The 26,236-nt window shown below is 47.1% G+C and overlaps 1 protein-coding gene across 7 annotated transcripts; it reads left to right on the forward strand.

Annotated features, from left to right (window-relative positions):
- Nucleotides 1-203: 203 nt before the first annotated feature.
- Nucleotides 204-24,396, forward strand: LOC309364473 (uncharacterized protein). 7 transcript variants are annotated; one of them, XM_081901826.1, is made up of 5 exons: nucleotides 3,878-3,984; nucleotides 16,675-16,801; nucleotides 18,478-18,582; nucleotides 20,402-21,583; nucleotides 23,083-24,396. In XM_081901826.1, exons 1-5 carry the CDS (start codon nucleotides 3,955-3,957, stop codon nucleotides 23,298-23,300), a joined length of 1,662 nt encoding a protein of 553 aa, XP_081757952.1. In that variant the 5' UTR covers nucleotides 3,878-3,954; the 3' UTR covers nucleotides 23,301-24,396. The 7 variants fall into 7 exon arrangements, with proteins under 7 accessions (XP_081757949.1, XP_081757948.1, XP_081757946.1 ...); XM_081901825.1 differs by lacking the exon at nucleotides 3,878-3,984 and adding an exon at nucleotides 9,798-9,889 and having other exon boundaries at nucleotides 16,675-16,826; XM_081901824.1 differs by lacking the exon at nucleotides 3,878-3,984 and adding an exon at nucleotides 9,804-9,889.
- Nucleotides 24,397-26,236: the final 1,840 nt, after the last annotated feature.

Raw genomic sequence — 26,236 nt, forward strand, 5'->3', positions numbered from 1 at the left:
AAGCATCAATTCTTCGGCAATCAGCCTTCTTTATGGTGCAGCTCTCACTTCCATACATCACTACTGGGAAAACCATAGCTTTAACTATACAGACCTTTGTTGGCAAGGTGATGTCTCTGAGTTATTCTGAGTTATTCAAGCCCCTTCGCCACAGCAAGGAATTGATCCATGAAGGGGTCGTAGGAGCCTACACAACAAAAACCACTCTTGCTGTATGTAGGTTTTATTTTATTTGTGTTTTATCTTATATTCTGGAAATGTACATCCAGTTGTTTCTTTCCTTTGAATTTTTTTGGGCCCCCCCAAGAGAGTGGGGCCCTAAGCCATAGCTTGTTTGCAGCAAGGCCAGCAACAAAATATTGCAGCGCAGAGCGCTCTGGTCCCCGTCTGCGAACACCCTCAAATCCCTGCGAAAATGTTGCCCTGGAGGAAGAAGAAGAAGAAAAAGACTACATTTCCCAGCAGCCATTGGGAATGCGGCCTGCCCATTGGCTTGAGAGGCTGGCGAAGGTGCCGAGTGATTGGCTGAGATGGGGAAAGGGGGCGGGAGACGTCAGAGACCAACATTCCACCCAGGGCAACAGAGCCAGGTGGGCATTCTCTGAATTCGCAAGAGACTGCGGGAAAGAAGAACATCTTTATCTTCCGGATCCTAAATGGAGGTAAGGCTGGAAAATGCATCACTTGGAAGGAGTGTGCGAGGAGCTGTTTTAAATTTGCATAGCATGGGCAAAAGGGGCTGACTCCTCCCTTTGTTTGGTGGGTCCCCAGTATTGATTTTATTGTTTTTATTTTGCTTTTAGATGCAGAAGGGAATAGGAAGCGGCTGCACTTTGCATCCCTTTATGTACTTGGGAAGAGAGGGAAATGATAAGAAAAGACCAAATGTGACCTCAAAAAATGGCGGAGGAGGGGGGAGGAGGTGTGGATAGAGAAAAGAAAAAAAGAGATAAACGTTCAGACCGCTGTAATCCCTGAAAGAGCATTTTCTTCTTCTTCGTTTGTTTTGAAAAAAAACACACACCAGCTCTTAAAGATGCCTTGCATGCATGTGATCTCAGTGCACTTTTGTTCGTTGTTAAAGGAACGGGACAGTTCCAAGTAGTGGGGGATTAATTTTGCAATTTGATTGTATTATTGTTGTATTATTTTATTGTTGTTAGCCGCCCTGAGCCCAGCTTCGGCTCGGTAGGGCGGGATATAAATAAAAAATTATTATTATTATTATTTATTACTGTTTAGATATCACAAACGGGGCTTTTTTTAAAAAAAAAAGCAACAACAACGAGTTATTGGATTTTCTTAGGAAATGGCAAACCTGGATGAAATGGGAGGTGGGTGGGAGAGAAATATAAAATAGTGCTTTTAATATGAGCAATGCCACATAGATACTGTGAGGAATTTGCATGTGGTAGAGGTAGAGCTTCGATCTCACAACACACACCTGGCCGGAAAGCCCCCCTGATGTTCTGAACTTGGACAGAAGCTCATATTTTCAAGTGCTGATGCCCTAAATCCACTCTCTTAACGCAGCAGGTGGCTGTGTTTGCTGATAATTGCAATGCTTTAAAGCTGGGCAAGGGGGACCTTTTCTTTCTAGGGGGTGAGATAAAGATCTTTCTCAGGGGCAACCTTTGACAGATGGGCGGGGCAACCCACCTGTCAATCACATGACATGTCCTGCTCACCTGTCAAAAGCCACCTGCGGGCCTTGCAGAAGTGACCCAAGTGTTGTAGTCTATTCTACCACTGGCATTGTGCTGTGTGGAAAGACTGCTCCACCTGCAGCCTGAAGTGGCACATTCCAGAAGCAACATTTTTTTAATCAAGGGCCGGGACAGGAGGGGAGTCGTGGATGTGGGAAGATGGGGAGAGTCTGGGCTGAGTCAGTGGGGCAAGGTGCCTTCTGGGCCAGCTGCTTCCTGTTCCAGGTCTGCGCCCTGTTGTTGTTTACTCGTTTAGTCGTGTCCGACTCTTCTTGACCCCATGGACCAGAGCACGCCAGGCACTCCTGTCTTCCACTGCCTCCCGCAGTTTAGTCAAACTCATGCTGGTAGCTTCGAGAACACTGTCCCACCATCTCGTCCTCTAGTCCCCTTCTCCTTGTGCCCTCCATCTTTCCCAACATCAGGGTCTTTTCCAGGGAATCTTCTCTTCTCATGAGGTGGCCAAAGTATTGGAGCCTCAGCTTCAGGATCTGTCCTTCCAGTGAGCACTCAGGGCTGATTTCCTTCAGAATGGAGAGGTTTGATCTTCTTGCAGTCCATGGGACTCTCAAGAGTCTCCTCCAGCACCAGAATTCAAAAGCATCAATTCTTCGGCGATCAGCCTTCTTTATGGTCCAGCTCTCACTTTCATACATCACTACTGGGAAAACAATAGCTTTTACTATACGGACCTTTGTTGGCAAGGTGATGTCTCTACTCTTGAAAACATTTGTGGTCAATGAGATGAGGGTCTCTTTGTCCTTGCAGGGGCCGGTGGTGACCTTTGAAGATGTGGCTGTGTATTTCACGGAGAGTCAGGGGGTTCTGCTGGATCCTGACCAAAGGGCCCTCTACAGGGATGTCATGATGGAGAATTATGGGAATGTGGCCTCATTGGGTAAGGATTCTGGTTCATCACTCTGCAAGAAGCCTCGAAATTCACCTGCCCATCTCTGCATGTTTGAAATGATGCGTATCTATGGCACACCTGGTTTCTTCACTGGGCCTTTTCTCTAAAAATATTCAGGGCGAGTTGCTCAAAAGACTTCCCCTTTCACAACAGGCTGAGGCAGACCAGGCTGAGAGAAGACCTAGGCATACTCAAACCATCATTCATGCAACTACCTCATGCATTCATTGATTGAACTCTCTCTCTCTCTCTCTCTCTCTCTCTCTCTCTCTCTCTCTCTCACACACACACACACACACACACACACACACACACAGTGGTACCTCGGGTTAAGAACTTAATTCATTCTGGAGGTCCGTTCTTAACCTGAAACTGTTCTTAACCTGAAGAACCACTTTAGCTAATGGGGCCTCCCGCGTTTTCTGTTCACATCCTGAAGCAAAGTTCTTAACCCAAGGTACTATTTCTGGGTTAGCAGAGTCTGTAACCTGAAGCGTATGTAACCCGAGGTACCACTGTATTATATAACTCCAACATTAAGGAAAAAAATTAACAAACAATCGGAAGCCAGCTTTAAGCTCCCAATTGTTCTTTAGCAGGTGCGGTTTTAACTGACATTGTATATCATCAGTGTGGTCTTGGGGCAATAGCCACAGGGTCCAATTTAAGACACTTGCCAGACCTAGTGGACAAGGAGGTTCTCTCCCAATTGTAAAGATATCAGGATATGTGTGGTGGTTGTGTGGTTCCCTCTTTGGGGGTTTGGTTAGAATCATAGAATTGGAAGAGACCACAAGGGCCATGGAGTCCAACCCCCTGCCAAGCAGGAAACACCATCAGAGCACTCCTAACATATGGTTGTCAAGCCTCTGCTTAAAGACCTCCAAAGAAGGAGACTCCACCACACTCCTTGGCAGCAAATTCCACTGTCAAACAGCTCTTACTGTCAGGAAGTTCTTCCTAATGTTTAGGTGGAATCTTCTTTCTTGTTGTTTGGATCCATTGCTCCGTGTCCGCTTCTCTGGAGCAGCAGAAAACAACCTTTCTCCCTCCTCTATGTGACATCCTTTTATATATTTGAACATGGCTATCATATCACCCCTTAACCTCCTCTTTTCCAGGCTAAACATGCCCAGCTCCCTTAGCCGTTCCTCATAAGGCATCGTTTCCAGGCCTTTGACCATTTTGGTTGCCCTCCTCTGGTTGTGTTTCACCACATCTCCTGTGACATTCTCTGCTGTCTTCTTCCCGGGGTAGGATTTCCGTTCACCAAACCTGAGCTCATCTCCCACCTGGAACGAGGGGAAGAACCGTGGGTGCCAAATTGTCGGGGTTTGGATGAAGTTGAGAACTCCAACGCCAGCTCAGGTGAGGGGTCTCAGGGGAAGCCAACCATCCCCAAACTCTTTCGTGATTTCTTGGGACTCTGATCAGTTCTGCTGTTTTTGGACTACAAATCCCATCATCCCTGACCAATGGTCTTCCTCTCTAGGTGATGATGGGAGTTGTAGTCCGAAAACAGCTGGAGACCCAAGTTTGGGAAACACTGCATTAAACCAACTGCTGCTGAAGACCTAAGCTCCCAAATTCATGTGACAATAAAATTTTTATTTGCTCTTCTGTTTTCCCGACTTGCCCCTGGCAGAACTACAGTTCCCAGCACCCTTATACTAGAGCTCCCAGGAATCTTTGGTGGAAGCCATGCTGTGTAAATGTGTGTTGTGGATGTGACTGCAGTATTTGGGGATGATGGGATGAAAGAGGGAGGTGTTTTCAAGCTGCTTCGTTACTTGATGTTTCAGGGGTTCAGTTTCCCCTTTCAACCTTCTTCCCAGGTTTCCAGCTTTTCCTTCCTCCAGAATAAATCCTATTTCTATCTGCCTTTTGCTCCAGCAGATGAGCGCAAGGGAAACCACCCACGTGCCGCTCGGGAGGAACATCTTGTTCAGAAATCACATGTTGCCAGATGCCAGGATCTCCGTACAGGAAAGAAAGCCCATGAATGTTTGGAGTGCGGGAAGTGCTTTGCTGAGAAATCAAAGTTCACGATCCACCAAAGAGTCCACACGGGAGAGAAGCCCTACAAGTGCTCCGAGTGCGGGAAGCGCTGCGCCACCAAATCAAACCTCACCAGCCACCGGAAAATCCACACGGGAGACAAGCCCTACGGCTGCGCGGAGTGCGGGAAGCGTTTTTCTCACAAATCCTATTTTGTGATTCACCAGACAGCCCACACGGGCAGGTACCCGTTTCAGTGCGCCGTGTGCGGAAGGTGCTTTGTCCAGAAATCAAAACTCGCCGACCACCAGCGGGTCCACACGGGAGAGAAACCCTATCAATGCTTAGATTGCGGGAAGTGTTTCGCTTGGAAATCTCAGGTCGGGGAGCACCGGAGAAGTCACACCGGAGAGAAGCCCTTTGTGTGCGCCGAATGTGGGAAGCGCTTTTCTCACAAGTCGGTGCTCGTCACCCACCAGAAAGTCCACACGAGAGAGTACCCCTATAAGTGCCTGGAGTGTGGGAAAAGCTTTGCTTATTCCACAGCCTTTGTCACGCACAGGAGAATCCACCCAGGGGAGAAGCCTCACAAATGCGCGGAGTGCGGGAAATGTTTTACGTGGAAGTCGCAGCTCGGGAACCACCAGCGAGTTCACACCAGGGAGAAACCTTTTCAGTGTTTAGATTGCGGGAAGCTTTTCGCTCGCAAGTCGGAACTGGCGAACCACCAGAGGGTGCACACAAAGGAGAAACCCTTCTGGTGTTCCGAGTGCGAGAAATGCTTCGCTTATTCCTCGGCACTTGCTACGCACCGCAGAGTCCACACGGGAGAAAAACCCTTTGGGTGTGCAGAGTGCGGGAAAAGTTTTTCCCGCAGAGCAATCTTTGCGAGGCACCAGAGATCCCACACGAAGGAGAAGCCCTTTACGTGTTCGGACTGCGGGAAAAGTTTTGCCGATTCTTCCACTTTTGCTACTCACCGCAGAGTCCACACAGGAGAGAAACCTTACAAGTGTGCGGATTGCGGGAAGTCTTTCGCCCACAACTCCACTTTCGTGACGCACAGGAGAATCCACACAAAGGAGAAGCCCTACGTTTGTTTGGAGTGCAGGAAGTGCTTTGCCGACTCCTCGACATTTGCGAAACACCGGCGAGTTCACACGGGAGAGACGACCCACAAACGCTTGGCCTATCAGTGCTCGGAGTGCGGGAAAGGCTTCGCTTCCAAACCGCAGTTCGAGAGACACCAGCGAGTCCACACGGGAGAAAAGCCCTTCAAGTGTCCAGAGTGTGGGAAGTGTTTTGCTGATCCCTCCACCCTGGCAAAACACCAGAGAGTTCACCCGGGCGAGAGAACCCACAAATGCTTGAAATGCCATAAATGCTTTGTTCAAAGTTCAGACCTTATGAGGCACCAGAGGACTTGTGCGGCCGACAAACCTTATACGTGTTTGATGTGCGGCGAATGTTTCCCGTCGACGTCAGGCCTCATCTGCCACGAGAGAGCCCACGTGGATGAGAATTATTATGACTCTTCCAAGCCTTTCCCCATACAATAGAGCTGTGGCTCTCAAGCTTTTATCTCTGGGCCACACTTTCAGAATAAAAAATTGCTGTGGGCTGCACCCATTTTTTTATTGGAAAAAGGAAAAGAAACAACTTGATTTACAACATAGGTCACAGCTATTTTATAATGTGATTGTGGAACACCAGCAAGTCTACTACCACTACTACTAAAAAATTATTTATACCCTGCCCTCCCCGGCCAGAGCCGGGCTCAGGGCGGCCAACACCAATAAAATCACAGTAAAAACATAATAGGGGGAAAGAAAGGGGGGCGACCAATTTAAAATACAGGTTAAAATACAATTTAAAGTGCAGCCTCATTTTAAAATAGCCGATAAATCAAGACCATAAGGGGAGGGAAACATAAGGGTCAGACTGAGTCCAAACCAAAGGCCAGGCAGAACAGCTGCGTCTTGCAGGCCCTGCAGAAAGTTGTCAAGTCCTGCAGGGCCCTGGTCTCTTGTGACAGAGCGTTCCACCAAGTCAGGGCCAGTACTGAAAAGGCCCTGGCCCTAGTTGAGACCAATCTAACCACCTTGCGACTTGGGACTTCCAAAATGTTGTCGTTTGTGGACCTTAAGGTCCTCCGTGGGGCATACCAGGAGCTACGTAAGAACATGAATCATTCCCAAAATTTAATTATGAATGAGCCTCTTACATATGCACCTTAAGTAGGTATGCAAACTCAGTGAGAGGTGTGAACTTGCTTTTTCCAGTTAATCTCATTTGTAGTAGGTCTGATTTGAGACAAACTCTTATCGCCTTCCTTTTTTTCTGATCTTTCATATTTGTCAGAGTTGGGAACTCCTGTTCACAACAATATGTCGTGGAAGAACAGCCAATGTTCTTGAAGAGAGTCGTGGTTACTGTTTCTGGTTGTATACCCATACCTACACTGAAATGTTTAAATGTTATTTTGGTTGTCCTTGAATCTTCCTGCCACACTTGCCACCCTTTCTTGCCACACAGTTTGAGAACCTCTGCCATAGAGAACGGACGTCAAAGGACGTGCAGCTGAGAAATGCAAACAATACTCAGAATTGCATATTTATTCATTGGTGTGCTCTAAACCCTATACTGGGGACATGGGTGGTGTTGTGGTCTAAACCACAGAGCCGAGGGCTTGCCAATCAGAAGATCGGTGGTTCGAATCCCCGCCATGGGGTGAGCTCCTGTTGCTCGGTCCCTGCTCCTGCCAACCTAGCAATTCGAAAGCACGCCAGTGTAAGTAGATAAATAGGTACTGCTCCAGCGGGAAGGTAAACGGAGTTTCCGTGCGTTGCTCTGGTTCGCCCAAAGCGGCTTAGTCATGCTGGCCACATGACCTGGAAAAACTGTCTGAGGACAAACGTCGGCTCCCTCGCTCCAGTAAAGCGAGAAGAGCGCCGCGACCTCAGAGTCGTACGCAACTGGACTTAACTGTCAGGGGTCCTTTACCTTTACACCCTATATTATCACTGAAACACAGTGGTACCTTGGGTTACATATGTTTCAGGTTACATACGCTTCAGGTTACAGACTCTGCTAACCCAGAAATAATGCTTCAGGTTAAGAACTTTGCTTCAGGATGAGAGCAGAAATTGTGCTCCGGCGGCGCAGCAGCAGCAGGAGGCTCCATTAGCTAAAGTAGTGCTTCAGGTTAAGAACAGTTTCAGGTTAAGTACGGACCTCTGGAACGAATTAAGTACTTAACCAGAGGTACCACTGTATATAATAATAATTTTATTATTTATACCCCACCCATCTGACTGGGTTTCCCCAGCCGCTCTGGCCAGCTTACAGCATATATAAAAACGCAACAAAACATCAGACGTTACAAACTTCCCAATCCAGGGCTGCCTTCAGGTAGATAGTGTAGTTCCACTGACTCCCCCCCACCCCCCGGGCCCACACAACATCCGCTAGGTTCATTCCTAAAGATCAGATGGCCTCTAGTCTTGAATATCAGCCACCTTCAGACTGCAGACTTGCCACCCACTCAGCAAACACCAGTGAACTTGTGTTTTTCATCTGTTCCACAGCACTCGGCTGACAGATGACCGCCTCTGTCCATCGGCCAATTTCCCCCCTCCGTTTGGTGGAATCCCTGTAGTTGGACTAGGAGGGAAAAGGTGGCACAGTTATTTTCATACAGCTCGACAGAAGCTAATCTAATAATTTGGAGGCTCTAGCTCTCTGCTGCAGATGGTGAACTGCATGTCCATGGAGAAGGGGTTCCCACCCCCCACATGGACTTGGACATTTTCAGCTTGGAAGACCAAGTTGTGCTGAATGTCACAGCTGTTGCCTGCTATGTGTTCCCTTGAAGATTGCCTGTGTTACTGGAGGAGGTGCAGCCATGCACACAGAGACAACTTACCTGGTGGTCATGGGGTATAGTGGTTAGAGTACCTCTCTTGGTTGCTGCTCAAGCTCCTAACCCTTGTACATTTTAAAATGTACTTATAAACAGAAGGTAAATAAAAAGTTGTTGGGGTGAGCTTGTTTGCTTTCTGGGGGCGGTGGGATTACCTGCTTTTTCTTGTATGCGTTTTATTTTGTATTGAGCACCAGCAGCAAAATGGGCATTTCATGGATTTGTTTCCATTGTTAAATCTTTTCTGTTTTGTTGCTGTAGCTTGTTTTAAAAATAGAAATCCTTATTAAAAACGTCTTTAGAAAATAAAACCACCTGGAAGCAGCCTGAGAAAAAAGGGCAGCAGCATATTTTTGTTTGTGGAGGGAATACATTCTATCTAAATAAAACCTAAGGGCCGAATTCCACACACACACACACCGCCCCCGCAAAAAAAGCCAGTGATTTTGCACCAGAAAACAAATGCACAGGCTGTTCCTGTTTTGGATTTTGCTTTCGTCTGCTGCAGTTTTAAAATGTTAAGGTCATCTTCATTACCTTTGCAGCAGCATCATTTTATTTTAGATTTTATTTTATTCTATTCTATATTTTGGGATGCGGGTGGCGCTGTGGGTTAAACCACAGAGCCTAGGACTTGCCGATCAGAAGGTCGGCAGTTCGAATCCCCGCGGCGGGGTGAACTCCTGTTGCTCTGTCCCTGCTCCTGGCAACCTAATAGTTCGAAAGCACCCTTAAGTGCAAGTAGATAAATAGGTACCACTCCGGCGGGAAGGTAAACGGCGTTTCCGTGCGCTGCTCTGGTTTGCCAGAAGCGGCTTAGTCATGCTGGCCACATGACCTGGAAGCTGTACGCCGTCTCCCTCGGCCAATAAAGCGAGATGAGCGCCGCAACCCCAGAGTCGGTTACGGCTGGACCTAATGGTCAGGCGTCCCCTTTACTATTTATTTTATATTTTATCATTCTATTCTTTTCGTTTCCAACCCTACAGAGTGCTTTGCGGGCCGAAAAACGGGTTAAAAACTAGAAAGCAACAACCCAAGTCTCTCAAGCTCAGGGCAAAGGGAGGCGCTGGGGACCCTCTGTGTGTGGGGGGGGGGGGGAGGAAGAACAAGGACTACGATTCCCAGCAGCCACTGGGTTCTTAGCCCCGCCTCCATTCCCCTCCACGGTACTGAGTCTTGAATATCCCGACAGTGGATTGGCCCGGGTGGGTGCGAAGAAGCCGAGGGATTGGCTGAGCTGGAAAAGGGGCGTGGGGAAGCATCCCCAGGACAGAAGGGGGGGGCGTCAGTGAGTTGAGTTGCAAGAGCCGGAAACTGTCTGGAGGAGAAACCCACCTTTTGCAAATGCAGGTAAAAGGTGGGGGAGTGCATTAACTGAGAGCGGGGGGGGGGTGAGGGGCTTTTTTTGGGGGGTGTTATGTGTATTGCAACTTGGGGGAATGGGAGGGGGGTGTCTCCTTTGTCTGCTTGAGTTCTCTCCCCACCCTTTTTCATAGACCCAGAGGGGGAAAAGGAAGGGGCTGAGCTTTGCATCCCCTTGTGCACTTAGGAAGGGGGTGTGTGCCTGGGTGTGGGGAGAAGAAGGGGCAGAAAAGCAACGGGGGGGGGGAGAGAGAGACCAAATATAACCTCTTAAAATGGCGGGGAAAAGATAAACCTCAGGTCCTTGTAGATCCTGAAAGTGCTTCTGCCTTAGTTTGGAAAAAGCAGCAGGAAAACTAGAAAAACAGAAGCAGCTGATATATTGTGTGCGTCTGTTTATATATGTCTATCTGCTGTCATTGCATGGTTTCACTTATTTATCTTTTAAGCCACGGATCCAGCGCTTTGATGAGACTCGGATCCTCAGGAATTTGCATGCTGAAGTCTCAGATCCACCTCTGAAATACACGCACAAACAGAGAGCAAGAGCTGTTGTGTCCTTGGCTGTTTGCGGCATCATATTTTTTTTGGTGTGTGAGTGTGACTGATATGGTCCCTGCTGGCGCTGCAGTGCTATAAAAGCCATGCTTGGAGGCATGTCCCCTCACGATGTGTGCATGCAGGTTCCCCAACGCTACCCTCCGATCGTAACTCAGACAGACTCTCGTAGGCGCCTTAAAGACTTAAGGCGTAACCATAAGCTTTTGTGGGTTAGAGTACACTTTGTCCAGCATCTCGTATCATTGCCTGCTGATGTCAACATCGTAAAAAAAAGGAAAAATCTCTGCAACATTGTAAATATCTCTGCCGCAGTGGTGTGAAAACAAAACAAGCATGGATCTTTTTTTTTCTAAGCAGGAGACACGAATCTAACGTCTTGTCTCTAACATTTCTCCTTGCTGACAGAATTATAAAAAGAATGCATCGTGTGTCACTTTGCTTGCTTATCTGCATCTCTTGTTACCTGTGTGCCTCCCATTCCTTGTTTCTCTGTCCAGGTTTAGATTGTATGGTTCTGGGGGCAGGGACCTCGCTACTGTAGCAATGCAGGTGTTGGACAGCAACTCCCAGCCTTCTCGAGCCAGCATAGCCAATTGTTGGGGATGATGGGAGTTGTAGTCCAACAATACAGGTTCTACAGGTTCTCTAGTTCTGCTGTGAAGTGCCAAGGCCCTTTGAAAGTGTGTTATACCTGCAGAGCAATCTGGAAAAGGTTTACTTTGATTTAAGGCCCTCTTTAGTTGTTGGGAGGGACGTGGGTGCCGCTGTGGGTTAAACCACAGAGCCTAGGACTTGCCGATCAGAAGGTCAGCGGTTCGAATCCCCGCGACGGCATGAGCTCCCGTTGCTCGGTCGCTGCTCCTGCCAACCTAGCAGTTCGAAAGCACGTCAAAGTGCAAGTAGATAAATACTGCTCCGGCAGGAAGGTAAACGGCGTTTCTGTGTGCTGCTCTGGTTCGCCAGAAGCGGCTTAGTTATGCTGCCCACATGACTCGGAAGCTGTACGCCAGCTCCCTTGGCGAATAAAACGAGATGAGCACTGCAACCCCAGAGTCGGCCACGACTGGACCTAATGGTCAGGGGTCCCTTTACCTTACCTTAGTTGTTGGGACTGGAGCCAGAGTCAGTTTGCAACCTTATAGAAGTCAGGTCAACCTTTGTGACACCACGCTCATGGGGCCAGTTCTTGAGACTCTGTTGTATGTTTTGTGCAGCAAAATGAGGTGGCATGGTGGAGCTTAGACTGCAGCTGTGATTGTACTTTGCAGCTTCTGAATGCTTTCCTCAAGGGAAAACATCCTGCAAACAGAAAACTAGTGTAGCACTGAGACAGGTCCTGACTTAGCCTTCTGCCTGTGTTGTGCTGGTTTTCTCTTTGCAGGGAGCAGCGTTTAAAATTCCCACCATGCTGAGAAGTGGTGCTCTGGTGGAGTAATGGCAGGATTCGAAATGATGGCTTCCCTAAGCCTAGTTGGGTGCACCATGTTTTGGAGCATGGGGCAGCAGTGGGGAAGGAAAGAAGAGGCCCAGGGCACTATCAGCTGCCCAAGAATTCTGGGTGTTGGTGCTGAGACTTGATAGTTGATATCTACTAGATTACATCTCTTTTTTAAAAAAAAAAAGATTTGAAAAATTCATGGAAGATTCAACAACTAGCCATGATTGCTAAGAGGAGAAAATGGCGGTTCGGATATCCACGATGGGGTGAGCTCCTGTTGCTCGGTCCCAGCTCCTGCCAACCTAGCAGTTTGAAAGCTCATCAAAGTGCAAGTAGATAAATAGGTACCGCTCTGGTGGGAAGCTAAACGGCGTTTCCTTACGCTGCTCTGGTTTCGCCAGAAGTGGCTTAGTCATGCTGGCCACATGACCTGGAAGCTGTACACTGGCTCCCTCGGCCAATAAAGCGAGATGAGCGCTGCAACCCCAGAGTCAGCCATGACTGGACCTAACAGTCAGGGGTCTCTTTACCTTCACCTATAGAGTATGCATGTGCCGCCGTACCTTGAACGGAATCCATTCCGGAAGTCAGTTTGACTTCCAAGACATTCGAAAACCAGACTGCGGCTTCTGATTGGCTGCAGCCAATTGGAAGCCCTGTTGGACGTTCAGCTTCCAAAAATAGTTCGCAAACCAGAACACTCACTTCTAGGTTTGCGGCGTTCGGGAGCCAAAACGTTTGAGAACTAAGCTGTTTGAAAACCAAGGTAAGACTGTACTGTAATTATATGAAAAGATAAGACCATCCCTGCATTGCAGGCTCACAATCAAGCAGGCATGGCACAAAAGGATGAAGGATGTGGAGGGAAGAGGAAAGCAAAGCCTTGGAGCAACTGTTCTGCCCACTGGTCCGTCAGTCTCCCTTTTGGTATGATGCTCTTGCCAGGTGGCAGGAGGTGAAGCCTGCCAGCGACATTTGATTCCCTGGCTGATGGCCAAGACCCCAGCGCGCCTCCTCTGCATTCCCAAGCAACTTTGGGAAGAAGGGAAGGTTATATATTTAATGAGTTAAAAGAGAGAGAGAAAGCTAGCAGTTAAGAGCAGAGCATTCTTTCCTGCAGGAGCGGGGAGGCAAAGTCCCTGAAATTGCGTATTTAGGGAATCGTCCATGGGAGCTCCTGTTGCTCGGTCCCTGCTCCTGCCAACCTAGCAGTTCAAAAGCACGTCAAAGTGCAAGTAGATAAATAGGTACCGCTCCGGCGGGAAGGTAAACGGCGTTTCCGTGCGCTGCTCTGGTTCGCCAGAAGTGGCTTAGTCATGCTGGCCACATGACCCGGAAGCTGTACGCCGGCTCCCTCGGCCAATAAAGCGAGATGAGCGCCGCAACCCCAGAGTCGGTCACGACTGGACCTAACGGTCAGGGGTCCCTTTACCTTTTACTATGGGACTCAGTGTTAGAACATTGGCTTTGCATGTGTAGAAGGTTGCAGGCTTAACCCCCAAAATCTCCAAGTACAGCTGAGAAAGACTCCCTGCCTGAAACACTGCCGCCAATCATGGAACGTAAATCTGAGCTTGATCCAACGAGCCAATTCTTCTGTTACCCTAATTATTTATTGATTTCAAATTCTACTTTCAATAAAAATGATTTGCCAGAGTCCTCTAGGTTTTGACAGCTTAGCAGGAAGATATTATCTGCGAAGTGGGAGCCTAATTACGATGTGATCGCTGTAAGGAAGGGGCTTGCCAAATATCACAAGCCCTTCCTGCCTCGGTCAGCCGCTATTGCTTTAATATGTGTGATTTGCTGAATTTTGATTAAGAGCTGGAGGGCCAGTTCTGTTGACTCTCGAGGTTGGCCTACTTCTACTGCCGTCTGTCTCGTTATGAATGGAAGTGGAAGTCTTGTTAGTTTTGTTGCTGTTGTTTGTAAAATAAAAGAACGTAATATTAAACCATTTTTTAAAAAATCTGGCTTCAGTGTGCTGTGTATGGTTCCTTTCATCTAGCAGAATGGAGACTCCTTCAAGAATGTGTGTGTATGTATGTATGTATATATATATATATATATATATATATATATATATATATATATATATGCTTTCGTAGATTTTCACGGGTACAGGAATGCAGGTTTTGGTGTCCTCGGGTGTCTTCCCGTGTAAAAGTTGGGGTGTCTAGGCGACGTTTCGACGAGGTCTCACTCGTCATCTTCAGGCTGGTGCTTTCGGCTTCTTGTTACTGGAACAGAGCCAGTAACAAGAAGCCGAAAGCACCAGCCTGAAGATGACGAGTGAGACCTCGTCGAAACGTCGCCTAGACACCCCAACTTTTACACGGGAAGACACCCGAGGACACCAAAACCTGCATATATATATATATATATATATGCCATTGATGTTATGAAAGTTTGGGGAAGGTCTTTAAATGTTGACTTAGAATGTGTCCTTTTATTTAAAATGCATCTCTGGGTTATTTGTGGGTCCTGCCTGGTGTTTTTACATGAGTAGAATGTGTCCTTTTATTTAAAATGCATCTCTGGGTTATTTGTGGGGCATAGGAATTCGTTCTCCCCCCCCCCAAAAAAATATAGTCCGGCCCCCCACAAGGTCTGAGGGACAGTGGACCGGCCCCCTGCTGAAAAAGTTTGCTGACCCCTGACTTAGCCTGTGACAGAACAAGACCTTCAGCTTCTGTGTCCTATACCAAGAAATACAGAAACTGCAAACACACATTTGCGTTTTACATGCAATAAAGCCTTGTTGAAATCAGTGGGAGCTACTTGTGAGTAAACATGCGTAGGGTTGTGTTGTAAAAGTCCAATTATTTGTCCTTTGACTTCTTTGTAACACTTCCTTTTATATTCAGAAAATATAGGCAGGTGCGAGTGACAGCTTTAGCACACTTTGCTGACGCGGGTGGCGCCGTGGGTTAAACCACAGAGTCTAGGACTTACGAATCCGTGCGCTGCTCTGGTTTCGCCAGAAGCGCCTTAGTCCTGCTGGCCACATGACCTGGAAGCTGTACGCCGGCTCCCTCGGCCAATAAAGCGAGATGAGCGCCACAACCCCGGAGTCAGTCACGACTGGACCTAATGGTCAGGGGTCCCTTTACCTTTACCTTTAAGCAAATAAAGTCAGAGACGCTAAGCTCAGAATCCCAGGGACTGACAGTAAATGAAACTTTCATGGAAGTAAGCAAACATCTATGCACATTATATAATTTCCAATAAGGAAATGAGGAACTTTTTAAAAGTTGAATGAGTCACAAGCCAGAAGAAAATCTTACTCTGCCAGCAGTCTCCTGGAACCTTGCTCAGCTTCTGCCCCAAAGCCATCCATTAGTTTTTTAAAAATACCTCCAAAAGAGCGAAATGTTTTCATAAAAGCAGAGATGGGGAACCTGAGGTTCTGCAGATGTTCTGCTTCAACTCCTATCACTTTCTGCAGGACCAGTGGTCAAGGATGGTCAACAACATCTGGAGAGAGACAGGTTCAAGAACTTGCTGAAGACTTTCCCCCCTGAACTTGCTGCAGATATGTTTTAGACAAATGCAAGAGTTAATGGTAAACGATCCACTTTTGCAATAGCAATGTCCACATAACACTGGTCTTGAAAGACCTACACTGGCTCCCAGTACATTTCCAAGCACAATTCAAAGTGTTGGTGCTCACCTTTAAATCCCTAAACGGCCTCAGTCTGGTATACCTGAAGGAGCGTCTCCACCCCCGTTGTTCTGCCCGGACACTGAGTTCCAGCTCCGAGGGCCTTCTGGTGGTTCCCTCGCTGCGAGAAGCCAAGTTACAGGGAATCAGGCAGAGGCCCTTCTCGGTAGTGGCACCCGCCCTGTGGAACGCCCTTCCACCAGATGTCAAAGAGAACAACAACTACCCGACTTTTAGAAGATATCTGAAGGCAGACCTGTTTAGGGAAGCTTTTAATGTTTTAATATTCTGTTGAAAGCCGCCCAGTGTGGCTGGGGAAACCCAGCCAGATGGGCGGGGTATAAATTATTTTTATTTTATTTACATTTTTAAAATTATTATTATTAGTGGACCAAACCCTCAAGAGTACCTCAGATGTGTTGTTTGGAGGGATGTTCTGGATAAATCCTATGGCATAGAAAGGGAACTTTGCAAATGTGCACCTGTGCACTTGTGGAACTCCTTCATTTCTCTGGAGTCTGCACAGTCAAAACAAAGCTGTGAATTGTGTTCTTGATGTTTCAAGCATGCATGCAAGACGTTTTTATAGAAACATCTCAGGGGAAGAGTTCTCTTTCTGACCATGCTTATTATATAGCAGGGCTGGGGAATCCGTGGCCCTGTAGTTGTTGGTGCTACGTCAGCCCTGACCATTGGAAATGTTGGCTGGCAGTGATGGGAGTCCCAAAAAGCATTTTTTTGGGGGGAGGGATCCCCACCTCTGTTTCAGATCCAGTGAGAAAATATTTCTGCCAGGCGCAGGAGACTGAGCAACAATCCTTTGTGTGTGGTGTAGTGGTTAAGAGCAGTGGACTCGTAATCTGGGGAACCGGGTTCGCTTCCCTGCTCCACATGCAGCTGCTGGGTGACCTTGGGCCAGTCCCACTTCACTGAAGTCTCTCAGCCCCACTCACCTCACAGAGTGTTTGTTGTGGGGCAGGAAGGGAAAGGAGAATGTTAGCTGCTTTGAGACTCCTTCGGGTAGTGATAAAGCGGGGTATCAAATCCAAACTCCTCTTCCTCCTCCTCCTCCTCCTCCTCTTTTTCTTCTTCTTCTTCTTCTTCTTGCAGAGCCTGGTGATGTTTGAGGATGTGGCCGTGTATTTCACGAAGGAGCAGTGGAATCTGCTGGACCCCAACCAACGAGCTTTGTACAAGGAAGTCATGATAGAGAATTACGGGAATGTGGCCTCCTTGGGTAAGGAACTCGCTTCTTCCTTGGCGTAGGTGTGCGAAGGCTGTGTCTATCGGTCGGGGCTGATGGGAGCTGGGATCCAAAACACTGGAGGGGCCGCAGGTTGGCAAAGGTGGCTTCAAAATAAAAGATTTATGCCAGTTCCTTCCTCCGTCTTCCTACTCCTTTCTACGTTAGGGAAGTTGCTTCCTTCCTTCAGATTTAGTTATGTCAGGGGTGGGGAACGTCAGGCTCAGGGGCCAAATGCAGCGGCCCTCCAGTTGTCTCTGTGCGGCCCTCAGAACTCTTCTAAGGCCAGACCGCATAATACAGCGGTGCCCCGCAAGACGAACGCCTCGCAAGACGGAAAACCCGCTAGACGAAAGGGTTTTCCGTTTTGGAGGCGCTTCGCAAAACGAATTTCCCTATGGGCCTGCTTCGCAAGATGAAAATGTCTTGCGAGTTCCTGCGGGTTTTCCCCCTCCCCCCCTTTTCCTAAGCCGCTTATCAGCTGATCCGCTGATAAGCCGCTTAACAGGTGATCGCTAAAAGCCGCTAAACCGCTAATAGCGCTAATCCGCTATGCTGTCAATGGGCTTGCTTCGCAAGATGAAAAAACCGCTATACGAAGAGCCTCACAGAACCGATTAATTTCGTCTTGCGAGGCACCACTGTATCCCTGCTTTTACTTTTATTTCATTAAATTTACTGGTACATACCATTCTATACCTGTAGGTCTCAGGGCGGTTCACAACATAAAATCACAAAGAGTTTGTTGCACTCTTGAGTGTCTTTTCTTGGCTAGAATGCATCTATTATTAACATTTGTAATAATAATCCTTGAACTCTGAGAGAGACCCTTGCTTCCTTTTTAAAAACATTTTTTATTTATATTTTTTCCCCAAATTTAAACATTTCATTAGTTTTACAATCAATTTAACGTTTTGAAATTTGACTTCCTTCCCTCTCCTTCTGCGGTTCCATACCATAAATTATTTTTTTAATACCTTCTGCATATCGCAAACTCATTTAACTTGCTCATTTATTTCTCTGCTGTAAATAATATATACTCTTATAAAACTGCAGGTTGTTACATTAATCTAAAGGCAGTCCTGTTTCTGGAAGCTTTTAATGTTTAATAGGTTATTGTATTTTAATATTCTGTTGGAAGCCGCCCAGAGTGAGTGGGGTATAAATAATAAATTTATTATTATTATTATTATTATTATTATTATTATTATTATTATTATTATTATTATTATATTTTTGAGAGAGAGAGAGAGAGACTACCGTGCAAGGGTACAATTAGTTCCCAATACAAATATAAAATGTATTGATTACATCTTTTTACATATAAAATGTAGATGCATTGCTCCGCCCACTTTTGCCCCTGGCTCCGCCCACCACTGGAATCTCCTTCCTTGAGGGTTTTTAAGCAGAGGTTTGATGGCCACCTGTCATGGCTTCCCCCTAAGAATTCTGGGAAATGTGGGTGCGTTAAGGGCCCTGAGAGTCGTGAGGAGACCCCTGTTCCCCTCCCAGAGCTATAATTCCCAGAGTTCCCTGGGATAGAGGAGTGAAGTATTAAACCACTCTCAGGACGGCAGCTCTCTGAGGACAATAGCAAACTCCTTTAACAACTCTCAGCGTCCAAAACACAGGAAAACCGTCCTCATCATTCCTCTTCTCTTCCTGAGAAGGATGCCCAACCCCTAAGCCTGGTCTCATCTGCCGCCTGGAACAAGGGGAGGAGCCCTGTCTGCCCGATTCTCCAGATGGAAGGAAGCTCTTCGACACCTGCTCAGGTGAGGGACTGGTTTGAGCCCGGCGAAGGGTGTTGGCAGCCCTGGTGTTGGCTGTGCATACTCTTAGAATTTGGTGATGTCTCTAATCTTGCTCTGAGAAATGGTACAGCTGCATTTTTCCTCGTTACATTCAGAAGAAAAAGGAAAAGGAAAAGGAAGGAGGAAATGGGAGAGAGAGGGGGGAAAAAGAAAATGAGCAAAGTAAAAAAGACTTCTGTCCTACAGCTAAATACAGTGGTACCTTGGGTTACATACGCTTCAGGTTACATACGCTTCAGGTTACAGACTCCGCTAACCCAGAAATATTATCTCGGGTTAAGAACTTTGCTTCAGGATGAGAACAGAAATCGTGCTCCGGTGGCGCGGCAGCAGCAGGAGGCCCCATTAGCTAAAGTGGTGCTTCAGGTTAAGAACAGTTTCAGGTTAAGAACGGACCTCCAGAACGAATTAAGTACATGCTTTCCATTACTTTGCAAGTGTGGTTAAAATCCTGCTAATGTTTTAACCTGCTTACAGTGGTCTTGTAGAACACTTTCTTATAAACTTTCCCCATTCTTTTTTAAAGTTCTTGCCTTCTTGAAACATCCAACTTTTCTATTTCCTATGAGCCAATATTTTTCCTATCTTCAACAAATCCAGAGGTTACAAGTTCATTTTCTCTTTCACACAAAAAAATCCAAAAGTTTCCAGTCCTTAATAAATGTCACTACAGTGGTACCTTGGTTTGCAACCGCCTTGGATTACAACCGTTTTGGATTACAACCACGTCAAACCCGGAAGTACGTGTCCCTTTTTTTTATTACAGCCCATTTTTTATGGATTACAGCCAGTTTTTTGGGAGGACGCCCCATTGGCGAAAGCGCGCCTTGGGTTACAACCTGTTTTGGTTTACAACCGGACCTCCAGAATGGATTACGATTGTAAACCAAGGTACCACTGTAGTGATTTCTCTCAAATTAATGAATGGGACTCCTTGGCAGGTTTTGAATAAACACTCACAAACTTTTTATTGGTAACATATAGATAGATAAATTAAGGATCTTTACTATTTTATAACATGCAGAGAATAACATGTGCTGAAAAACCAGAGAGAGGAGCTGAGGGAAGTCTGGGTGGGGGGTGGGTTTTTCTTTCTTGGGGAGGGAAAAATGGGGAGAAAAAATGAGGATGATCTGATTTTGATGAATTGTGTTGAAATTCCTAATAAAAAATATTTTTTAAAACAAGATTTTTCTCCAATTAAGCCCATTTCCTTGGCCACCTCAGCTAAGTCCAATAATTTTATCAACCATTAATGCATAGCAGTTAGCGCTGTATCTTTCCATCTTTGTGTATACAGTGGTACCTCAGGTTACATACGCTTCAGGTTATATATGCTTCAGGTTACAGACTCCGCTAACCCAGAAATAGTGCTTCAGGTTAAGAATCCTGGGATCTACAGTTTAAGGATGCTGGGAGTTGCTAGAAAACATATGTACAGTGGTACCTCGGGTTACATACACTTCAGGTTACATACACTTCAGGTAACACACTCTGCTAACCCAGAAATAGTGCTTCAGGTTTAGAACTTTGCTTCAGGATAAGAATAGAAATCGTGCTCCGGCGGCGCGGTGGCAGCAGGAGTCCCCATTAGCTAAAGTGGTGCTTCAGGTTAAGAACAGATTCAGGTTAAATATGGCCCTCCGGAACGAATTAAGTACTTAACCCGAGCTACCACTGTACAACAATCTCACCTCTGTCGTCTGTCCATATGCTTTCTGAGGCGCCTTCTGAGGTGATTTCTCTCTCTCTCTCTCTCTCTCTCTCTCTCTCTCTGCAGATAACCCTCGGAAAAAACACTTGTGCACTGTGTGCGGCAAACGCTTCACTCAGAAACCGAACCTCACCCGCCACCTGAGAATCCACACGGGGGAGAAGCCCTACAAGTGCTTGGAATGCGGGAAATGTTTCGGCTGCCACTCACACCTGATGAGCCACCAGATTGTCCACACCGGGGAGAAGCCCTACAAGTGCTTGGTCTGCGACAAATACTTTGGCCGCAAGGCGCACCTGGCCAGGCACCAGGGGATCTACGCGGGGGAGACCCCTTACAAGTGCCTGGAGTGCGGGAAGCATTTTGCCTGCCAGTCCCAGCTCGTCATCCACCGACGCTACCACACAGGAGAGAAACCCTACAAATGCCTAGAGTGCTCCAAGTGCTTCGCCGACCCGTCGGCCCTGGTGAGCCACAAGCGGATCCACGCCGTGGAGAGATCCCACAAGTGCCTGGAGTGCGGGAAGAGCTTTGTCCAGCAGTCCCACCTCCTGAAGCACCGGCGAGTCCACACGGGAGAGAAACCCTACAAGTGCCCCGAGTGCGGGAAATGCTTTGCCGACCGCTCCGTCTTCGCAAAACACCAGAGGGTCCACACGGGGGAGCGGCCCTACAAGTGTGCTGAGTGCGGGAAAACCTTCGCCCGCCAGGAACACCTCGGGAGCCACCGGAGGGTGCACACGGGCGAGAAACCCTACAAGTGCTTGGTGTGCGGCAAGTCGTTTGCCCGCCAATCGCACGTGGTGAGCCACCAGCGTGTCCACACGGGGGAGAAGCCCTGCAAGTGCGCCGAGTGTGGGAAGTGTTTTTCGGAGCGCTCGACGTTCGTCAGGCACCAGAGGACCCACACAGGGGAGAAACCCTACCGGTGCCTTGACTGTGGGAAATGTTTCGGCTCCCCATCCCACCTGACCCGCCACCACCGGCGCCACACGGGTGAGAAGCCCCACGGGTGCCCGGACTGCGGGAAAGCCTTCGCTGACCGCTCGGCCTTTGTCAAACACCAGCGCGTCCACACGGGCGAGAAGCCCTACAAGTGCGCAGAATGCGGGCGGTGCTTTGCCAACCGCACCCACCTTGTGACCCACCAGCGCGTCCACACGGGCGAGAAGCCCTACGCCTGCTTGGAGTGCGGGAAAAGGTTCAGTGCTAATCGGAGTCTCATTCACCATCAGAGGCAACATATAGGTGAGCTACTCCTTTTTATCACAAAGGACAGGTTTGGGTTTTTGGTGGTTTGTTTTAAAGTCATTTTACAATTAGTTAACCATTTCCTTATGAACCCAGTAAGATGTCACACACCTAAGAGGGCAAACGCCACATAGGGGTACCTTGTTTTGAGTCCAGGATCCGTGCTGGAGCAACGAAAGGGATGCTCGACAAAGCGCGCTCTGCACACATGCGCTGAGCAGTTTGCGCTTCTGCGCATGCATGAAGTGTGATTTAGTGCTTTTGCGCATGCGTGAGTGGCGAACCCGGAAGTAACCCATTCCGGTACTTCCGGGTTTGCCGCGGACGTTCGCCAAAATCGACGCTCAGCGGGGGGGACGTTCGCGGAGGTTTTACTTACCAATTACATAGACCTATTTAGAGATTTTTCTGTATCTCTGGACTTCCCAGCATCCCGTCCATGTGTCCTATTGCTATCCTTTTCAACTGCATATTATTTCACAGTCCATATTTTATGTCTCTCCATTTTGTCCGTAGTCTTGGCTACCTTATGAGTGCTATTGCAATCCTGCTAATGTTTTCATCTGCTTCCAGTGGTTTCTTAAATAAATTATAAATTTTCCCAATTCTTTATTGAAGTTTTGTTCTTTTTGGTACCTGGTGAAGTTTCTGCGCTCTGCGCAGCACTATGTAGAGAGTGCCAACATTAGCCTCTGTCAGGGAACTGACATCGGAGCCAGAAGTGGAGGCAGGGCTCCCAAGCGATGCCGGAGAAGGGACAAGCAGGGAGAGAGGGGACTCAGCAGCTGGGGAAGGAAATCAGCGTAACACCAGGGATAAAGGGGGGCGGATGGGGGAATCGGAGAGAGGGCTCCAGGACTCTTCGCTGGAGACCAGCGGGGAGAGCACAGGTCCTCCGCTACCCACACCCACCCTGCGCAGAAGACTTCCGCGCAGGGAAAGTAGGCGTAGACTTGGCGTCAAAGAATTGCTTTGCTGGAAGAAGTTCAAGAAACGCCCACTGACGGATTCTGCTAGCGACTGAACAGCCACGAAGTGAAGGGCTGTCCAGCTAGGAAAGGTTTAACCAGGCTACCTAGCCAGGAGTGACGGCAACTTACGCACGAGCAACGCCATATAACCATTACAGCCTCGTTTTGGATGTAACCAGAGTTACAGCGTCTTGTAAAAAGCAATCCTAGCTGCTGAGATCACCTCTTCTTCCAGACAAGCACTGTTTCCAGGAGGAGAACTGAGGTTTCCCCCAAGAAAATATAGTAACCACAACCTTATTTTTGTGTCGACCTGTTTTCCATCTAAACTGACTGGCACTCAACCACCCCAGTTCACTGTTAGAGAGAGACGTGGGGGGTAAATTATGATAGTATGAAGGTAAGGTCAGAGTGCTGTGGTCCTTCCGTCATTCAGTTTTGTTCATTGCTCTTGTGGGTGACTGTAGTTTTATAATTCCGCATTGTTCCTCGTGTGATCTCAGCCTGCACTTATTCTCATTTCAGGCTATCCTCTGGGCCAGTGCGTGGAGAACATTTTGTTGACGAACCAAGCCTTGGGGTGTGATGCCGGGGAATCGGTGCAGGAAAACAAACTGTATGAATGGCTCGCATCTGGGAAGTGGCTCAGCCTGCAAGGGTCTCTGGGTCAGAGTGAAGGTGTTCACACAGAAGAAGATGCCTTGACCCAGGATGGCAAAGCGTATGTCGGAAGAAAGCACTGACCTATGGCAGTCAGTTCTCTTTGATGACAGACTGAGGTGACATCACAGTCCAAAAGTGGTCAGAGAAAATGACACTAAAGCTGAAACAAGCTTTTTCCAACACATTTGGAAAATCGACCACAAAATATGGGTGCTTTAGACTTTCATTAGACAGTCTGTCTGATTGTTTCATTTTTTTATAAGGTGTCAAATATAAAATGCCATAAGCTAGCAACTTTAAAATAGTCATAAACTAAATACCATTGCATGTCAGCTATAAAATACTGGTAGGTAGGTAAATATTATTGCATGACTATTATCAAACACTACATACCATTCCATTCCATCTTATCAGATTATGGTAAACACTATTGTATGTCGGTGATTAAATACAAATGGTTTGATTGCCAATTACTTACATGTGCTTAAACACTAAATGCCATTGCATGCCATCTGTCAAATTTAGTGAAATCATAAAAAAAACTTTGCATGTTAGCTAGCAAATATAGTCAAATACGAATGCTATTGCATGCCGGCTTTCAAATACTAATACTTCTGCATGTCGTCGTTGAAATGCTTTCAAGTAACAACTTTCAGATACTACCGGGCATCAAATATTGACATTGCATATTTATTTCTTGGCATCAAATGTCAGAGAGAGCTTAATTTGTGAGGCAAATGTGTCTCAGCTCTGAATGGTACACTTGCAATCTCCCCCAAAGGTTTGGGTACGGTATACAGTGCAATTCTGGTCACATCTCAAAAAGGGTGGAGAGACTGAAGAGAAGAAATACAGTGGTACCTTGGGTTAAGTACTTAATTCATTCCAGAGGTCCGTACTTAACCTGAAACTGTTCTTAACCTGAAGCACCACTTTAGCTAATGGGGGCTCCTGCTGCCGCCGTACCGCCGGAGCATGATTTCTGTTCTCATCCTGAAGCAAAGTTCTTAACCTGAAGCACTATTTCTGGGTTAGGAGAGCCTGTAACCTGAAGCATATGTAACCTGAAGCGTCTGTAATCCGAGGTACCAATGTAATCGGAAGGTGATAGCATCTGCCCTACAAGGGAAGCCCATAGCTGCTGCACTTCTTTTTTTTAGTTTGCAAAAAATTTGATTCAGGCAGTGGCCCATTTTCAGTCTGCCAGGGCCTATTTTAGCTGCCTGCTTTCTCATGGGGAAATGTACGCCCGCAGGGATCATTTAGGAACATAGGAAGCTGCCTTATATCCAAGTCAGACAGTTGGTCCATCTAGCTCAGTAATGCCTACACTGATTGGCAGCCAACCGCCAGGGTTTCAGACACGGAATATTCCCCTGTCCTTCCTAGGGGGGGATTGAATTGAGGGTCTTTAACATGCAATGTGGGATGCGGGTGGCGCTGTGGGTTAAACCACAGAACCTAGGACTTGCTGATCAGAAGGTCAGCGGTTCAAATCCCCGTGAGGGGGTGAGCTCCCGTTGCTCGGTCCCTGCTCCTGCCAACCTAGCAATTCGAAAGCACGTCAAAGTGCAAGGAAATAAATAGGTACCACTCTGGCGGGAAGGTAAACGGCGTTTCCATGCGCTGCTCTGGTTCACCAGAAGCGGCTTAGTCATGTACGCCGTACGCCGGCTCCCTCAGTCAATAAAGCGAGATGAGTGCCGCAACCCCAGAGTCGGGTCGCGACTGGACCTAATGGTCAGGGGTTCCTGTACCTTTAACATGCAACACAGATGTTCTACCATGGAGCGTATATTGCTTTGGGCTCCATGGAGGGAAGGTGGACTCTCCGAATGTGACTGAAGAAATTCCCCAATGTTTCATTCGCTCTGGCAGAAGGGGAGCTGGACTTAACTGGGGTTGGGGGCGGCATCCTGATAAGGCGCTCTGCGGTTAGGACCTTTGGTGGGCAAACGGTCACTCAGCTGGGAAGGTCTTCCATGGTTGCCTTTATGTCAGGGTTGGGCAACCTGCTGGCCTTGGGATGGTGCTACACTACAAAGCCCGTCACACCCCCTTCAATGAAGGGCCTTGAGTTTCCCACCACATCTTTATGCTGAATGAGAGACCTGGGCCTCGGGTCAGTCACACTGCTAGGTAGTGTCTGCATCCTAGAAAACACTTTTGACTTTTGCTTCAGCGTGTAACTGTGTACCATTTGCTTTGTATCATTACATTTATCCAACTCGCCTGCTTTCCCTGTCTTTAATAAATATATTCCTTGGTTTACTACAGCTGGGCTCCAGGTGTGTTCTTTTTTTAAAGTGCCTTTTTTCCAAGATTGTGTACGATTCTTCGACATCAACTCTACATTCATCTAGGGCAGGCACGTCCAACAGGTAGAGCTTGCTGTTGTTGTGGAACTGGCGAAATTGACATACAAATTGTTGTTGTGGAACTGGCAAAATTGACATATAAATTGACATACAAATTGACATACAAGGACAACTGTGACTTTAAAGAAGAATGGGGACTTTTTATAAATTACTTTTTAAAGCAACAAAATGAATTGGACTCCTTGGCAGGTTTTGAATAAACATACACAAATTTATTATTGTTAACGTAATAGATAGATAATTTAAGGATCTTTACAATTTTGTAATATGTAGAGAATAATTATGTGTTGAAAAACTGGAGAGAGTAGCTGAGGGAAGTCTGGGGGTGAGTGGGTTTTTCTTGGGGAGGGGAAAAATGGGGGGGGGAATGAAGATGATATGTTTTTGATAATTTGTTATTTTGAAATTCTTAATAAAAACTATTTTTTAAAAAAGGAAGAAGTGGTCTCTAATTTATAGGTAAGCAGGAAAAAATTAGAAAAACCTAAAATTGAACAAAGCCTTAATGGGATGCCGGCTACAGACCTCGTTTCCCTGAACTATTCAGTTTCCTCAGAAGGAAATAGAAAATTCATAAACCTTAAATGACCAAAATTCCAAAAAAGGGGGTAGAACTCCCAAAAATTCTGAAGGATAAT

This window comes from Podarcis melisellensis (assembly GCF_964234715.1).
Source record: "Podarcis melisellensis genome assembly, chromosome: 2".
Lineage (NCBI taxonomy): Eukaryota > Metazoa > Chordata > Lepidosauria > Squamata > Lacertidae > Podarcis > Podarcis melisellensis.

What these genes read in the sequence shown, in the direction of transcription:
- LOC309364473 (XM_081901820.1), top strand. Translation starts at nt 2,160, where the DNA reads ATGAGGTGGCCAAAGTATTGGAGCCTCAGCTTCAGGATCTGTCCTTCC. An exon ending in TGGGAATGTGGCCTCATTGG is followed by an intron (nt 2,605 to 3,873) that starts GTAAGGATTCTG and finishes TTCCCGGGGTAG; the next exon opens with GATTTCCGTTCACCAAACCT. An exon ending in GAACTCCAACGCCAGCTCAG is followed by an intron (nt 3,985 to 4,509) that starts GTGAGGGGTCTC and finishes CTTTTGCTCCAG; the next exon opens with CAGATGAGCGCAAGGGAAAC.